The 18644-nt window shown below is 42.5% G+C and overlaps 1 protein-coding gene across 2 annotated transcripts in view; it reads left to right on the forward strand.

Annotated features, from left to right (window-relative positions):
* LOC126234751 (transmembrane protein 181) overlaps positions 1 to 10380 on the forward strand; it is a 236396-nt gene extending 226016 nt beyond the window's left edge. For both annotated transcript variants that reach the window (XM_049943498.1, XM_049943499.1), the window contains 3 exons: positions 1433 to 1535; positions 9904 to 10128; positions 10218 to 10380. In XM_049943498.1, the coding sequence (XP_049799455.1) occupies positions 1433 to 1535; positions 9904 to 10128; positions 10218 to 10348 (459 nt within the window). In that variant the 3' untranslated portion in view covers positions 10349 to 10380. The remainder of the gene's footprint in view (positions 1 to 1432; positions 1536 to 9903; positions 10129 to 10217) is intronic.
* Positions 10381 to 18644: the final 8264 nt, after the last annotated feature.

Below are 18644 nucleotides of genomic sequence, written 5' to 3' on the forward strand. Positions count from 1 at the left end.
TTTTTTAATTGGCATGTATTTGCATCCATACAAACAAATTTAATGAGTATACTGTATTTGTAAGAGACAACCTCCTGCATATATCAGAATATGGCCTTTTTGTTTTTTGTTGGAGATGTGTGTTCAATTTGAATTTGAGTAACAGTTTCCTAATTGTTTCCAGAACATCAGCAACCTTGTTTTGGCTGCCAGCAATTATCTTAGGTTAGAACCTTTAACTGAAGAGTTTCCTTACCAATATTGCTTACCTTATTTTGATACTTCTGTGCTTTACCATTATACATAAAAGTTTATCTGATCATTATCTTGTAGAGAGTCTGTTAAGAAAAGGAAAAGAGAAACTTAAATTCTTTATGCAGCAGTGAACTGTCCTGGTGTCTCGCACTGTATCCCTCACAACCTCATTGTCTTACAGTATCAGTATTTCATTTATTTTCCAACCTATTATTACTTGTGTGATACAGTGTTCCTGACGATTTTTGGAGCTGGTGATTCTTGCAATGTCTGACTTATAGGACTTGAAATTTTTGCTCGACAGCTGAGAAAACATTTATCAAAACTTCTGAAACAAGCAGCCGATTGAAATGGTACACTGGTTAAAACATTGACCCCCACATCTGGGGCACTGGTATTCAGTTCCCTGTCTGGCCATCCAGAATTAGCTTTTCCATTCTTTTCTTAATTGTTGTAAGGCAAATGTCACATTCATTATTCAGAAAAGGACATGATAAATTTCCTTCTCCATCTTTCCCAAAACCCATCTGTTGGCTCCACCTCTGATGACCTGATTATCAGCAAATACTAAATGTCTGCCTCCTGAGAGACCTACATTCCTAACACGGACATGTCCGTGAAGTTTTGAAGTAGTAGTCACAAAATTTGGTAACATGGGGCTGTTGCAATGTACAGCTTGGCATACATAAATGAATTCATCTTCTGCAAGCAGTCTTTCCATTCAAATCACAATCTTTTCAAGTCTCACAGGAGGCGTGCCAGAGATAAGTCCCTGCAGTCGCACTATCCTCTGTGTCCTCGGTGGGTCAGATGGATAGAGCATCTGCCATGTAAGCAGGAGATCCTGGGTTCGAGTCCCGGTGGGGGCACACATTTTCAACTGTCCCCGTTGACTTATATCAATGCCTGTATGCAGCTAGGGGTATTCATTTCATTGTAATGTCATTCTAACGAGCTCCATGGTCACCGATAGTATCTGTTCTTTTGGACATGATTAAAAAAATATCATTTCTCAGTGCAGAAAGTGTAGACCTCTTTAGTAACAAGGTAAAATCATTTCTATTGTTTTAATTCCAAGACGACATTATTCACACACTTTTTGTGTTTTTGATCATTAGTTTTAAGTAGTTAGGCTTATGTCAGTCAAATAATTCAAAATCGTCCTGCTTCTGCTCAGCTATTTTAATTTTTGTTTCAGGGTCTCAAGGTTTTTTTCTTCATAGCATGTGGTGTCTATTTACTGTACCTGGTGTGCCTCATATTGAGGGCATACAGTGAACTTCGTGCCATGCCTTATTTTGGTAAGTTGTTCCTTGTAACTTAAGTAGTTCCTCCAGTTTCATTAATTCCTGTTTGCTAACCCAAGATACTATAACAAAGGACTCCCTGATTTTAAAATTAAATTATGTGAAAACAAAGACTGCTAGAAGAATGTAAATGGCCATGTTTATTGTGGAAGGTCTAAGAATTTTATGCAGAAGTTTTGAAGTAGTAGTCACAAAATTTGGTAACATGGGGCTGTTACGATGTACAGCTTGGCATACATAAATGAATTCATCCTCTGCAAGCAGTCTTTCCATTCAAATCACAATCTTTTCAAAATGTCCACTGCTTGCAGTAAGGAGGTGACGCAAACAAACAACGAAATTTGGCATCACATCTTGTAGTGTGTCAATGGAAAGGGATTCAGCTGTCACACAGATTGTTAGTTAATTTGTCCAGTGCAGTGCGATAGTTCTGGTAGGCAGTGTCTTTCAATGTACCCCAAAAAAGTAGTCACAAGGAGTCAGATTGGGTGAACATGGAAGCCAGCCCACACCTGTGCCATTGAGTTTGGCTTAATCCATGTTAGTAATGCCCCATCTTCCAAGGACCACTCGGTACCTGGTCGGTCCTCCCAACAGTTCCTGTGTCGCAACAAATTGTTCAAAAATGTCCACTTAGGGCCAATAATGCCTCTGCTGTATCCCACACCCCAAACAGAAACACTTCACACAAAACACCAGTTTTGCTTCTTCACTATCATTCAGGTGGAAGCGTGTGTCATCTGCGAGCGTGAGCCGACATCAGATCCTTCATTATTAATTACTAGCAGCAGTGCCCGTCACTGCCCAGGATGTTTAATATCTGCCACACTAAGTGATTGGCCCTGAGTCTTGTTGATTCTCTGAGTGGATGCAAGCCATGTGGGAAACTGCAATAGCTTTAAATCAAAGGCCATATTTGAGTTACTGGGTGTCAATGGAATGCAATGAATGAATACATCTTCACGTACAAAATTCATAAATATCGGGTTCTAGGTTTCTGGTTCTGATTTTTGCAAATATGCAAGGTGTGTAAGAAAATTAATGGAACTGACTGACAACAGTGCAAACAATCTGGCAGTGCAGTGTTGTTCTACTTGTGTAGACTGGTCTGTTCATCTCTTCCAGATGCTTAGTCTGAGTTTCAGCTGTGTACAACTATCACCTGATTTTTGAGAGTGACCTCAATGAAATTGTTTTCTTGTTGTGTGTTATGAAAATGGAGCAGAGAAATTTAAAGCAATGTTATGCTAATAAGGTTTGTGGTAAACTTGAGGACTCCACGAGTGTGATGTTTGAAAAGTTGAAGCAGGCCTATTAAGAGGACAAGTTTTTTGCTGGCAAAAGTCATTTTTGCAAGGCCAAGAACAAGTTAAAGATGAACCTCGCTTAGGGAAACCACCGACTTCAAAAACCAACAAAAATTTCACATGTGTGCGTGCTCTTGTAAGACAATTCCTCCAGTACAAACTGTCAACCAAGCATTTTACAAAGGTGTCCTTGAAAGATTCAGGAAAATGGTGGATCGATTGAGTCTGCACATGCAGACAAGTGGGTGCTGCATCATGACAACATTCCATGTCACAAGACACTTCCATCATAGAATTTTTTATCTCAAAGGGCATTCCTGTTGTGAATTTTAAAATTTTCCCGGCAAATTGACTGTTCAAACAAATTTCGGGCTTGCAGCCGGTCGTCGTTCAATACTTCGCACGATATTTCAACTGGGCACCTGCCAGTCGTCTTCAGGTGAGCCGTCGCAGACTGGCGAAAACGTCCTCCGTTCTGCAATATATAGCGTACTGTAACTATTCTGTGCATGCGTCGAAAACTTGATAGTTGAACCACACTGCCCGCCAGCAGCGCCCTCACCGGTGGAATAGCGGAACTCAGTCGCCCTCTGCGTTGCTGTTTGCCACGGCCGTTGACGCACTCTGTCGTCTGTGATTTGAGCAAATCGTGGAGATGATGGGATTCCATGCACTGTCCAGCTGGTAGCCGCTGTCACGGTTTAACAGATTTTCCGCCAGTCGTATTTCTACGGATTCTTTAATAATGGAGTCCCAGAAAGACATTGCCGTGGACAAAATCATTGTTTTCTCATACTCCATTGAATGTCCAGTAGAAATACAATGTTCAGCAATAGCGGACTTGCTTGGCTGCAAAAGGCGGGTGTAACGTTGATGTTCAGTGCAGCGTTCTTTCACGGTGCGTGTGGTTTGACCTATGTAAGCCGTACCACATTGGCACAGTATCTTGTAAATTCCAGCCTTTCGTAGTAACAGATAGTCCTTAACTGATCCCACAAGGTCCGCAATCTTCGATGAAGGGCGGAAAACCACTTTTACCTGAAATTTTCAGAGGATTCTTGCTATTTTGAACGAAGTGTTGCCAACGAAAGGAAGAAAAGCTAAAGATTGTTCCGGCATGTTCTCTTCTTTATTCTCGTCCTGCTTCTTTGTTTTAACTGTTAGTGCCCTGTTAATCTGCCGGATGGAATACCCATTTTCGCTGAATACTGTCTTTAGATGGGAAAGTTCTTGAGGTAAGCTATCTAGATCTGAGACAGTATGAGCTCTATGAACAAGTGTTTTAAGCAAACTCATGGTTTGCGATGGGTGATGGCAACTCGATGCTTGCAGGTACAAATCAGTATGAGTGGGTTTCCGGTAAACTGAATGCCCTAGAGAACCATCATTCTTCCTTCGAACCAGGACATCCAAGAAAGGCAAACAACCATCTTAATCTATTTCCATGATGAACCGGATGTTGCTATGAATGGAGTTGAGGTGATGTAGAAACTCCATTAATTTATCTTCTCCATGAGGTCACACTATGAAAGTGTCATCCACATACTGCCAAAAAACTGTTGGCTTCAGGGCAGCTGATTCAAGCGCTCTATCTTCAAAATACTCCATAAAAAGGTTGGCCACCGAAGGAGACGGGGCTACGCATGGCGACACCGTCAGTCTGTTCAAAATATTTTTTCGATGCATGCGCAGAATAGTTACAGTACGCTATATATTGCGGAATGGAGGACATTTTCGCCAGTCTGCAACGGCTCACCTGAAGATGACTGGCAGGTGCCCAGTTGAAATATTGTGCGAAATATTGAACGACGACCGGCTGCAAGCCCGAAATTTGTTTGAACGGCATTCCTGTTGTTCCACAGCCCCCCCCCCCCCCCCCCAATTCATCTGATATAAATGCTCGTGTTTTTTCTTTTCCTAAAATTGAGAAGCGTCTTAAAAGGATCTCATTTTGGGGTTCTGGAGAACATTCAAAAGAATGTGAATGACTTGTTACAAAGGTCCTACCAATTGAAGCCTTTCAGCACTGCTACCAAGGCAAGAACAGTGAATCTGCCAGTATGTAGCTGCTGAAAGGGACAAGATTGTTGTTTGAAAAAAATAAAAGATTTGATAGATAAAAAATCAGTCTCATTACTTTTCTCACACACCTCGTTCACCAATTTCACACCAAAAGTTTAGTAATAACAATTATGTCATAGATTATGCTTTGATTCCTTTTTAAATTACAAATTAAAGTAATATAACTGTAAAGTGTAATGTACCTTTCAAGGGATTGTGTAATGTACCTTTCAAGATATTTATGTCCGGAAATGCTTGGTTTCCATGCTAGAGACCATTTATTCAATCATACTTTGCTACAGAGAGACTGATATCTAATGGGCACTGTACCATGCAGCCACAGTTACAGTATCCATGGTTTCCTCCTAGATGATGGTACTATTCCCCATACATCATGCCCAAACTTACTCTCCTCCCATATTAATTGGCAACATTGTGTCCAATTCACTTCTCTTGCTGACTCACCCGGTGGTGGTTGTGCTACGGCATTGTACACTATGTTCTGTATTCAAATCTAGAGCTTGCTGACAAAGTGTTTGCTTACAGAAAGGCAAATGGCAACGGGCAGCGGACAGCAAGGTTGTATCAGGAGACCTGTCCCTGCCAGCAACCCCAGCATTAAATGTTTGCAACAGGGTTTTGCCGTTTGTCTGAGACAGGGTCATTTCCAAAAGCAGGAAATCATGAAAGACATACCCATAATGTTCAGACACAAGGCTTGGAGGAAAATGTGATTGAGACTGTGGAATGTGACTGCCGTGTCAGTAACAGGCAGTCGGACTGCCAGTGTGGGGTAAGCCAGATGACCATGTGGAACATTCTCCATGACAAATGTTACTGCCCTTATCATGTACAGTGTGTGCAGGTCTTACAAGTGACAGACTTTCCACATCACGAGCAGTTTTGTCACTGTTTCTTCACCAGGCAACCACAATACTGGGATTTGTGTCATCCGTCCTATTCACGGGTGAGACCACCTTTACACAGAGTGGTATCTTTCAACATTCATAACAGTTATCTGTGGGATAGTATGAAGAACCCCCATGGTATGGTGGTGGTAAATCATCAGCATCGATGCGACTGGAATCTGTGGACCAGGATAATTGGCAACCGTATTTTGGGACGTCTTCCTTCCACATCGTCTAAAATGCCGGAACTATTGGTGTTTCTTGTGGGTGACTTTGCCTCCCCAGCTGGAAGAAGTGCCATTGATGATTCAAAAGGTTTAGCCCACTTTGCCATTAATGTCCTGATACATCTCAATAGTGTCTTCCCTAGTCGATGGACCAGATGAGGGGTTCCAGTTGCATGGCCTGCTCGTTCACTGGATCTCAGCCCGTGCAGTTTCTGGTTATGGGACCATTTCGAAAGTATCATGTATAAAGAGCCCATTCCAGATGTGGAGACACTGGAGCAGTGTATTCGTGCTGCCTTTGACATTGTTCGGATGCAACCTGACTGAGTGAACACGTGAGATAAGAACATGCTACGGTGTACACGTGCATGCCTTGAGGCATGTGAAAACCATTTTCAACACATACTGTAACTGTGGCTGCATCGTATAGTGCATATAAGGCCACAGTCTCTGTAACAATGTAGGATTGAATAAATGGTCTGTAGTGTGGAAAACATGTGTTTCCAGACATAAGTTCATTAGACCTCTTTTGTTCTGTATTCTTCCATCAATCAATCACCCTGTATATGAGTCTAGTTTGCAGAGACAGGCATTTGCCACACAGCAACAAATGACCAGGTAACTTTGGATTTTGAATGGAAACGTGTAGACTGTTTCTCAGTATTGAAAGCTTGCTGGAGCACTTCAAACCAGTCTACTGTAATCCTTCAGATGGATATTCTCAGATGTTGCTAAATAAGTTCAGAAAGTATGATGACATTTTCAGAAATAACTACAGTTATATGGGGCTGCCACACTGTCTGTTTGATTTTGTTGACGAACTTACGAATTGTTTTCTCATCCTTTTGGAACTTAATCATGTTTGAAAACTATACCTTGTTGCTGCAATACGAGATGCATTCAAGTTCTAAGGCCTCCGATTTTTTTTCTCCGGACTGGAAAGAGATAGAAACATGCGCATTGTTTTAAAATGAGGCCGCGTTCATTGTCAATACGTCCCAGAGATGGCAGCACCGTACGGCAGATGGAATTTTACCACCAGCGGCGAGAATGAGAACTGTTTTAAATACTTAAAATGGCGACGTTTTCCTTACTTGAACAGCATGCAATCATTCGTTTTCTGAGACATGTGGTGATGGAGTTATGGATGTGTCAAAAGTGCGTTCGTGGGTGCGACAGTTTAATGAAGGCAGAACATCGTGTGACAACAAACCGAAACAACCTCGGGCTCGCACAAGCCGGTCTGACGACATGATCGAGAAAGTGGAGAGAATTGTTTTGGGGGTCGCCGAATGACTGTTGAACCGATTGCCTCCAGAGTTGGCATTTCTGTGGGTTCTGTGCACACAATCCTGCATGACGACCTGAAAATGCGAAAAGTGTCATCCAGGTGGGTGCCACGAATGCTGACGGACAACCACATGGCTGCCCGTGTGGCATGTTGCCAAGCAATGTTGACGCGCAACGACAGCATGAATGGGACTTTCTTTTGGTCGGTTGTGACAATGGATGAGACGTGGATGCCATTTTTCAATCCAGAAACAAAGTGCCAGTCAGCTCAATGGAAGCACACAGATTCACTGCCACCAAAAAAATTTCGGGTAACCGCCAGTGCTGAAAAAATGATAGTGTCCATATTCTGGGACAGCGAGGGCGTAATCCTTACCCATAGCGTTCCAAAGGGCACTATGGTAACAGGTAAAATGTTTTGAAGAACAAATTCCTTCCTGCACTGCAACAAAACCGTCCGGGAAGGGCTGCGCATGTGCTGTTTCACCAAGACAACGCACCCGCACATCGAGCTAACGTTACGCAACAGTTTCTTCGTGATAACAACTTTGAAGTGATTCCTCATGCTCCCTACTCACCTGACCTTGCTCCTAGTGACTTTTGGCTTTTTCCAACAATGAAAGACACACTCCGTGGCCGCACATTCACCAGCCGTGCTGCTATTGCCTCAGCGATTTTCCAGTGGTCAAAACAGACTCCTAAAGAAGCCTTCGCCGCCGCCATGGAATCATGGCGTCAGTGTTGTGAAAAATGTGTACGTCTGCAGGGCGATTACGTCGAGAAGTAACGCCAGTTTCATCGATTTCGGGTGAGTAGTTAATTAGAAAAAAAATCGGAGGCCTTAGAACTTGAATGCACCTCGTACTTTGTTCTAACCTGTGATATTGCAGTACAATAAACTCTTTGTTATTCAATGGAATACTTCTACATCTACACCTATACTCTGCAAACCACTGTGAAGTGCATGACAGAGGTTAAATTTCCATTGTTATTATGGCTTTTTCCCGATCCATTTCCATATGAGGTGCAAGAACAATGATCACTTTAATGACTGTGCACACCCTGTAGTTAGTCTAATCTTGTCTTTGTGATTCCTGTGAGAGTGATAAGTACAGAGTTGTAATATATTCTTAGGTTCAACATTTAGGTTGGTTCTAAAAATTTTCTGTCTTCATGGAATAGTTTTCATTTGTCTTCAAGTGTCTGCCTATCCAGTTCTTTCTTCGTGACACTCTCCTGTGGGTCGAACAAACTTGTGACCATATTTGCTGCCCTTCTTTTATCCATTCATTATCCCTTGTTAGTCCTATTTGGTACAGCTCCCACACACTAGAGCATTATCGAAGGATGAGTCATATTAATGTTTCGTCTGCAGTGTACTTTGTAGACTGATTACATTTTTCTAGTATTCTACCAGTTAATCTCAACCTGCCACCTGCTTAACCTCCAACTGACTGTTCCATTTCATATCCCTACAGGTATTTGTATGGACTGGTTGCTTCCAGTTGTGACTCTTTGATATTATAATCGAGGGATGCTATGTGTTATCCCCCCCCCCCCTCCCCCACTCTTCATTTTGTGAAATGCGTAATTTTTTAATTTTTGGAGATTCGAAGTAAATTGGCAGTCTTTGCATCATTTTGAAACCATATCACAATCTGACTGTTATCTGTACCGCTTTTTTCAAACAATGCTTCATTATAAATAACTGCATCATCTGCAAAAAGTGTGAGGTTACTGTTAATATTATCTGCAATGTCATTAACATACAACATGAATAGCAATGGCCCCAACACACTTCCCTGGGACCCACCTGAAGTTACTTCCACATCTGATGATGACTCTCCATCCCAGATAACTTTCTGTGTTCTCCCTACCAAAAAATCCTCAATCCAGTCACAAATTTTGCTTGATACCCCCAGCATGATTTCAACTAGTTCCTTCGGTACCCTTATATCTTTTCATGTTTGAAAGGTGGAATACATTGCTCTGGGTCTTGGAGTGCAATTTATAGGCGCTACGCTACATGTTGTGATTATAGTGCCATCTGTTGGTAGATTTTGTAACTACTATTTTGAAACTGCTGTATAAAATTCTTAAAGCTTTCACAGTAAACACACCATTTGTTGCATTCTTCTATCTGTCTTTATTTTCATGTTGTCTACATTTATAATGAGAGTCCTTTGTTGGACACTACACTTCATCAGCAGAATAAGGAAACAGTAAGGCCTATCTTGTAACAACAGTAAAGTAGTCACAAGTATGGAAACCTGCAAAAAAGATCTGTGAAACGCGAAACCTGAAAAAAAAAAATTGATTATTTGTAAAACAATAAAAATCTATATGTATTTAATATCTTATATAATTCCAATTATTCAGGAATGTCTTCTGTTCTTAATTAACTCACATGGTAGTGGAGATACTTCAAACAATGCACCTTTGTAGATTACATTACATTACATTTCACCATTCACCATTTACTATTTTATAATTGTTTCATGCAACCTTTACCAGTTTGCTTTTGCTAGCTGTCATAAGGTGTGTCACTGTTCCTCTGTTTTTGTTCCAGATATGCGGCTCAAATTTTTGACATTGTTGATGCTTATTGTCTTGGCAGTAAGTCTTACAATAACTGTACTTAGATTTGGAGTCGGTATACTGGAAGATAATTTTGTCGCAGAATTATCTACCAACTACAAGAATTCTGCAGAATTTATGTCATTTTATGGCCTCCTCAATTTCTATTTGTATACAATGGCATATGTGTATTCTCCTTCAAAAGGAACAATATTTGGTAATTATGTAACCATAAAATATCCTTGAAGTGTAGCTAATTTGAACAGTGCAATATGTTTGTTTAATGAGATGATTTTTTCATTGCAGAATCTCCCATTACCAAAGATAATCCAGCATTTTCCATGATAAATGACTCTGATGAGGACGTTATTTATGGATCTGACGAAGAAAGTAGAAGACCACTTAATCGTTGCAGAAATGATGATGACAGTGATTGATTGAGAATTTTTTACTGCTATTTGATTATTACCTGAGGACTGTTGTATTAAATAAATTGTTTTTATGTAAAACAAATACTAATGTAGTTTGTGTTATTTTTCTAATCCCTCCATATCAAAAAAAGGGTATCTCAATGGTTTATACAGGGTGATTCAAAAAGAATACCACAACTTTAGGAATTTAAAACTCTGCAACGACAAAAGGCAGAGCTAAGCACTATCTGTCGGCGAATTAAGGGAGCTATAAAGTTTCATGTAGTTGTACATTTGTTCGCTTGAGGCGCTGTTGACTAGGCGTCAGCGTCAGTTGATGCTAAGATGTCGACCGCTCAACAGAAAGCTTTTTGTGTTATTGAGTACGGCAGAAGTGAATCGACGACAGTTGTTCAGCGTGCATTTCGAACGAAGTATGGTGTTAAACCTCCTGATAGGTGGTGTATTAAACGTTGGTATAAACAGTTTACAGAGAATGGGTGTTTGTGCAAAGGGAAAAGTTCTGGACGGCCGAGAACGAGTGATGAAAATGTAGCACGCATCCAGCAAGCATTTGTTCGCAGCCCAGGAAAATCGACTCGCAGAGCTAGCAGAGAGCTGCAAATTCCACAATCAACTGTATGGAGAGTCCTACGAAAAAGGTTAGTTATGAAACCTTATCGTCTGAAATTGGTTCAAGCACTGTCTGCAGCTGAGACTGCCGCCAGGCAGCCCGTGACAGAGCACTTCATCACTGGCCTCCAAGAAGCCCTGATCTTACCCCCTGCGATTTTTTCTTATGGGGGTATGTTAAGGATATGGTGTTTCGGCCACCTCTCCCAGCCACCATTGATGATTTGAAACGAGAAATAACAGCAGCTATCCAAACTGTTACGCCTGATATGCTACAGAGAGTGTGGAACGAGTTGGAGTATCGGGTTGATATTGCTCGTGTGTCTGGAGGGGGCCATATTGAACATCTCTGAACTTGTTTTTGAGTGAAAAAAAACCTTTTTAAATACTCTTTGTAATGATGTATAACAGAAGGTTATATTATGTTTCTTTCATTAAATACATATTTGTAAAGTTGTGGTATTCTTTTTGAATCACCCTGTACTGTTAAACACTGATACAGGTTTGTTGTGTGGTGTATTTTAAAGTAAAATTTCCTTGTACAAAAATGAGATTAAGGGTAGAAGACTTGTTTAACAAAACAACATAGTATTAAAAATTAAGCTACATGCAGGACTGTTGCTAAAAACTTACAATTGTGTAACTGAGCAACTTCTTTTCTTTGCTGACTGTGAATCTCCAAGCACTGTTGAAAAATTGTTTGCCTTCACTTAGCATCTTCACGGAAAGGCTCTCCAAAATAAACATTAAAGTATTTTTATTTGATTGTATGTATTTAATGTCAGCAACACATACATGAACAAAAAATGACAAACAAAATCTTGGGAAAGGTTTGCCTTATTTTCTTCACCTTAACCTAGCTCTTATTTAAGCTTATGCTCTTGGTGCGTGTTCTATTTAACACCAGTTTAATTTAGTGTTATTCAACCATAGCAGTGTAATGGATTACAGGATCATGTTTTAAGAATTGTATCAGTTGTTAATTAGAGAACTACCTGCAGAGATTCCTTCAAAAAACTTGCAATTTTGGCAACAACAATGTAGGAAAAGATAGAATGCTACTTACCTTAAAGAAGACTTGTCAAGTTGCAAACAGACACAATTAAGACACTCACATAAAATCTTAGTCAGTAAAAGAGAAACACATACGCCCAACATCCACACACACAGACACATATACTAGCAAGCACATTCCATGCACACATGACTGCCAACTCCAGCATCTCGGGTTGTAATGCAATATCACATGGGATGCAAGCAGCAATCTGGAGGGGGTGGGGAAGGGCAAGTGGAAGGGGAAGAGATAGTTGTGTACAAGTGGGGAGAGAGATGAACGCTGTCTGGTGGAGTGTGCAGGGACTAGACTGCCAACAGGCACAGCTTCAGGAGGCTGTGGCATAGGAAGGTGTGGAAAAAAGGAGATAAGTGGGGAAAGATGGACGGATGAATTTGCTGAGGGCTGCAAATAAACATGGTGGGAGGTGAAAATGGGGAAGGTGGAAACTGTTGGGTGGAGGGTGTGGGGACAGTATGTTACCATAGGTTGAGGCCGGGATAATTATGGGAGCGGAGAATGTGTTGCAAGGATAACTCCCATCTGCGCAGTTCAGAAAAGCTATTGGTGGAGGGAAGAATCTAGATGGCTTTGGTAGTGAAGCAGCCATTGAAATTAATTGTGTTGTGTTATGTTCGGCTGCATGTTGTGCCACATGGTGGTGTACTTTGCTCCTGGCCATAGTTTGGTGGTGGCCGTTCATCCTGGGTGACAGCTAGTTGGTTGTCATACCAATATAAAAAGCTGTGCAACAATTGCTGCAGAGTTGGTAAATGAAATGATCGTATGGCATTGTTGGCCATCCGGGGAAGTTCAACCACCGAGTGCGAGACTTATTTCAGTCGACGCAACATTGGGCGACTTGACTGCCGGTGATGAGGGTGAAATGATGATGAGGACAACGCAACACCCAGCCCATGAGTGGAAAAAACCTCCAAACCGGCCGGGAATCAAACCCAGGCCCGCTGGATGGGAGGCGAGCACATTACCACTCAGCTAAGCAGGCGGACTAGTAAATGTCATGGCTACTTTCACAGGCGGCCTGGCCCCTGATGGGGTAGGGTAAACCTGTGACAGGACTGCAAAAGGAAGTGCTGAGTGGGTGACCTGGGCAGATTTTACACAGGGGTATGATCCTTATGGCAAGGGGTTGGGATTGGGAGTGACTTAGGGCTGCAGGAGGGATGTCGTGGAGGGTTGGTGGGCAACGGAAGGGGGTGGGAAGTATCTCGAGTAGGGCATCTGTCATTCAGGGAATGATCATAGGTAAAGAAAGCCCTGGCAAAGGATGTGATTCAGTTGTTACAGTCCAGCGTGATACTGGGTGAACGGGACACTCCTTCGTGGCTGGTTTTTGTGGGTGGTTGGAGGATTGGGGGTGTGAGGGGAAATAGAACAGGAGATGTGTTTGCGGAGTAGGTCTGGGTGTAGTGCCTGTCGGTGAAGGCCTTGGTGAAACACTCAGCAAACTGAGCATGGGAGTTTTTGACACTGCAGATATGCCTCCCCCAGGTAGTGGGAGGCATTTTTTGGTGTGAAACAGATGACCAGGTGTCAAAATGCAGGTACTGTTGGTTGTTGGTGCATTTAATGTAGACAGAGGTGCAGATGGAGCCATCAGAGAGGAGGAAGTCAACGTCTGGGAAATTGGCATGCTGGGTTGAGAAGGACCACATGAAGCAGAGGGGAGAAAAGGTGTTGAGGTTATGAAGGGACGAAGATAAGATGTCTTGGCCCTGAGTCCAGATCATGAAGATACCATCAATGAACCTAAACTAGACTAGGGATTTGGTGTTTTTGGAGGCTAGAAAAGTCTCCTCTAGATGGCCCATAAAAAGATTGGCATAGGAGGGTGCCATGCGGTTGTCCATGGCTGTGCTGCAGATTTGTATATATATATATATATATATATATATATATATATATATATATATATATATATATATATATATATATATATATATATATATATATATATATTCCCTTCAAATGAGAAGTAGTTGTAGGTTAGGATAAAGTTAGTAAGGTGTATGAGGAATGAGGTAGTGGGTTTGGAGTCTGAAGGATGTTGGGAAAGGTAGTGTTGAACAGCAATAAGACCATGGGCATGAGGGATGTTGGTGTATGGGAAGGTGAGATCAACTATGACGAGTAGGATTGGGATGGTGGAGAGTCGGTGAAGGATGTGGTTGGTGTCTTTGACATGGGAAGCTAGATTACAGGCAATTGGTTGGAGGTGTTGGGCAGTGAGGGCCAAAATTCTTCTGTTGGGCGCACAATAACCAGCCACAGTGGAGCATACAGTAATGTTGGGTTTGTGGATTTTGGGGAGCATGTAGAAGGTTGGTGTGTGGGGTGTTGTAGGGGTGAGGAGGGAAATGGATTCAGGGGAGATGTTCTGAGAAAGGTCTAAGGGTTTAAGCAGGGACTGGGGTTTGTTAGAACTGAAGGGGATCACTGCTGTCCTATTATATGGAATTATCGGCTATAAGCAAAAATGTGTATCGCCAGGATTTGAACCCAGGATCTCATGCTTACTAGGCAGGTGTGTTAACCACTGTGCCATCTTGGACACAGCGTTATCACAACAGCGCAAACTATCTCGGCATGGCTCAAGGCTGATTCACATTCCCACCGAGTGCCACCTATCCGCAGACCGTCATTTTACTCATGGTTCACTGCTCTGAGATTCCCACAGGAGATTGGATGTAATTGTGCATCCACACTGAAGAAAGTGGATCCATTTGCCAGCTAGGCATATCAGCTATATGAATACGGACATGTCCGAAAGATCAGACACCACACATTCATATAATTGGAGTTTGTGGATCCACTGCCCAGCTAGGCTTATCAGTTATATGAATGCAAACATGTCTGAAAGGCCACACCCTCATACACACACATCAAAAAAATTTTTGCATCACGTCGGTTCCAAGGGTTCCGGAACCTGTACAGAAAATTGCAATAGAGATCAACACAAACATCAATTCCGCCCTTTTTATTCCTCATGAAAACCACATATTGTGTGCTGTACAACCACACAGCGAGACCTACAGAGGTGGTGGTCCAGATTGCTGTACACACCGGTACCTCTAATACCCAGTAGCACGTCCTCTTGCATTGATGCATGCCTGTATTCATTGTGGCATACTATCCACAAGTTCATCAAGGCACTGTTGGTCCAGATTGTCCCACTCCTCAACGGCGATTCAGCATAGATCCAGTGGTTGGTGGGTCACGTCGTCCATAACAGCCCTTTTCAATCTATCCCAGGCATGTTTGATAGGGTTCATGTCTGAAGAACACGTTGGCCACTCTAGTCGAGTGATGTCATTATCCTGAAGGAAGTCATTCACAAGATGTGCTCTATGGGGGCGCAAATTGTCATCCATGAAGGCAAATGCCTCGCCTAAATGCTGTCTATATGGTTGCACCATCAGTCGGAGGATGGCATTCATGTATTGTACAGCCGTTACGGCGCCTTCCATGACCACCAGCGCTGTGCGCCAGCCCCACATAATGCCATCCCAAAACATCAGGGAACCTCCACCGTGCTGCACTCATGGGACAGTGTGTTTAAGGCATTCTGCCTGACCGCGTAACCTCCCAACACATCTCCAACGATTGTCTGGTTGAAAGTATAAGTGACTCTCATTGGGGAAGAGAACGTGATGCCAATTCTGAGTAGTCCATTGAGCATGTTGTTGGGCCCATATGTACCATGCTGCATGGTGTTGTGGTTGCAAAGCCATGGATGTCGGGAGTGAATTTGCACATCATGCAGCCTGTTGCGCACAGTGTGAGTCGTAACATGACGTCCTGTGGCTGCTCGAAAAGCATTATTCAACATGGTGGCGTTGCTGTCAGGGTTCCTCCGAGCCATAATGCGTAGGTAGCAATCATCCACTGCAGTAGTAGCCCTTGGGCGGCCTTAGTTAGGCATGTCATCAACAGTTCCTGTCTCTCTGTATCTCCTCCATGTCCGAACAACATCACTTTGGTTCACTCTGAGATGCGTGGAAGCTTCCCTTGTTGAGAGTCCGTCCTGGCACAAAATAACAATGCGGACGTGATCGAACCGTAGTATTGACCGTCTAGGCATGGTTGAACTACAGACAACACGAGCCATGTACCTCCTTCCTGGTGGAATGACGGGAACTGATTAGCTGTCGGACCCCTTCCACCTTTTAGGTGCTGCCCATGCATGGTTGTTTACATCTTTGGGCGGGTTTAGTGACATCTCTGAACAGTCAAAGGGACTGCGTCTGTGATACAGTATCCATAGTCAGCGTCTATCTTCAGGAGTTCTGGGAACCTGGGTGATGCAAAACTTTTTTTGATGTGTGTAATTGGAGTTTGTGTTGGACTTCTGGGATGGGATGACACTGGCAGAGTTTATCGGTGAAGGAGTCAGATAATTGGAGGAGGCTTAGGCCAGTTAGTCACTGCAATTCATAGCAACAACATTGGGAGCTTTCTCTGCAGGTAGGATGATTAGGCCAGGATTTTTTTTTTTTTTTTTTAGGTTGTGTATGGCTGTTATTTCTTCCACTGGAAGGTTGGTGTTCTGAGAAAGGGACCTGCAGAAGGATGGTGAGGCGAAATTGGAGGGAAGGAATTCCTGGAAGGTGACCAGTGGGTGGTTAGGTGGGAGGGGGCCAGGATCATGGTGGGATGTTGGTATTAACTGGAAGGGGCAGGGTTCAATGTTGGAATTATGGTGGTTTTGGGGGAGGGATTGGTGGCAAAGAAGTGCTTCCATTGCAGGGACTAGGGAGAAGGACAGTAGGTCTTTGATAAGTCCAGAATGGTTAAATTTGGGTGTAGGGCGAAAGGTGAGGCCTTTGGATAGGACTGAAACATCTGTGGAACTGAGGATTTTGGTGAAAACAAACTTTACATATTCACATACACCTTTACCTTTTATCCAAATAAATACAGATTCATTAGGATTGAGTTTTCTTTTGTTACGAGTATACAATACAAGTGGAGACGTAGAGTCATAAGCAGATATTCCAAAGTCTTTATTAGCAAGTTCCAACATATTATATGTACGATAAGCAATTTCATCTCTATCATTAAAACTTTCAAGTCCAGGTACACTAGAAATTCCACTACCACCTCTCACTATGGCAACAGTGAACCATCCATTTCCATGTGAGAATATGTCTAGACGATAAGCGGGCAGTATGGCACTATGCTTCATAAATTTTTTCAAACTGTTGCATCCTTGAGCCCCCGGTTTGAGATGTACCCTTGTCTGGTTAGTGGCTGACGCTACAGATCTTTATTTATGAAAATATACAGTACAATCACCAACAAACTTTACATATTCACATACACCTTTACCTTTTATCCAAATAAATACAGATTCATTAGGATTGAGTTTTCTTTTGTTACGAGTATACAATACAAGTGTCATTTATATCCAAGCTAAAATTAAGTGAACATCCAAGAAACACGCAGGGTCCATCGACAAGGGCGTGGGCTGCAACACTCTTTACTGGAATGTGATTTTTCTTGTCTCCTGATGTTGTTGTAAGTTCAATATTTTCTATGCTTTTGTAGACTGTTGTGCGTCGACGACGTCGATTTCTCCTGTAGGGCATGTTGGCGGCGTTCAATGCAGTTGCCTGTGCAGCAGCAAGACACAGAATGAGCGTAGCGCGAGAGCGCGCTCGCTTATATACTGTGCGGGGACTTAGCATTTTCACAGTAGCCAGCGGGAGCGTTATCCCGGACGCGCACACTGGGTGTTCTAGAGTGTGCATGCCCGCTGGCGCGCTGCCAACGCCGAGCCAGACGGCGTATGTAACGTCCAAGAAATACACAGGGTCCATCGACGAGGGCGTGGGCTGCAACACTCTTCACTGGAATGCGACTATGCATTTCAGAATCTGAGTAGCTATCATAAAGTTATTCTCTTTGAAGAGTTTTCATGGGACAGATGGAGATCTTATTCACCAGAACTTAAGAGGTTGTTTGAAGGTAAAAAGTTTGGTATTAATGTTAAATTTCAAGATCAGAGACCAATCAATTTTACAGGACCTATTATTTGTGTGAGTAATGCATATGAGATTACAGACGCCACGTTTGATAGACGCCTTATAGTCGTGGGTGCTTGGATATAAACGACACATTCTCACATGGAAATGGATGGTTCACTGTTGCCATAGTGAGAGGTGGTAGTGGAGTTTCTAGTGTACCTGGACTTGAAAGTTTTAATGATAGAGATGTAATTGCTTATCGTACATATCATATGTTTGAACTTGCTAATAAAGACTTTGGTAAATCTGCTTATGGCTCTACGTCTCCACTTGTATACTCGTAACAAAAGAAAACTCAATCCTAATTAATCTGTATTTATTTGGATAAAAGGTAAAGGTGTATGTGAACATGTAAAGTTTGTTGGCGATTGTACTGTATATTTTCATAAATAAAGATCTGTAGTGTCAGCCACTAACCGGACAAGGGTACATCTCGAACCGGGGGCTCAAGGATGCAACAGTTTGAAAAAATTTACAAAGCATAGTGCCATACTGCCCACCCAGTGTGCGCGTCCCGGATAATGCTCCTGCTGGCCACTGTGAAAACGCTAAGTCCCCGCACAGTATATAAGCGAGTGCGCTCTCGCGC

This window comes from Schistocerca nitens, chromosome 2 (assembly GCF_023898315.1).
Source record: "Schistocerca nitens isolate TAMUIC-IGC-003100 chromosome 2, iqSchNite1.1, whole genome shotgun sequence".
Classification (NCBI taxonomy): Eukaryota; Metazoa; Arthropoda; class Insecta; order Orthoptera; family Acrididae; genus Schistocerca; species Schistocerca nitens.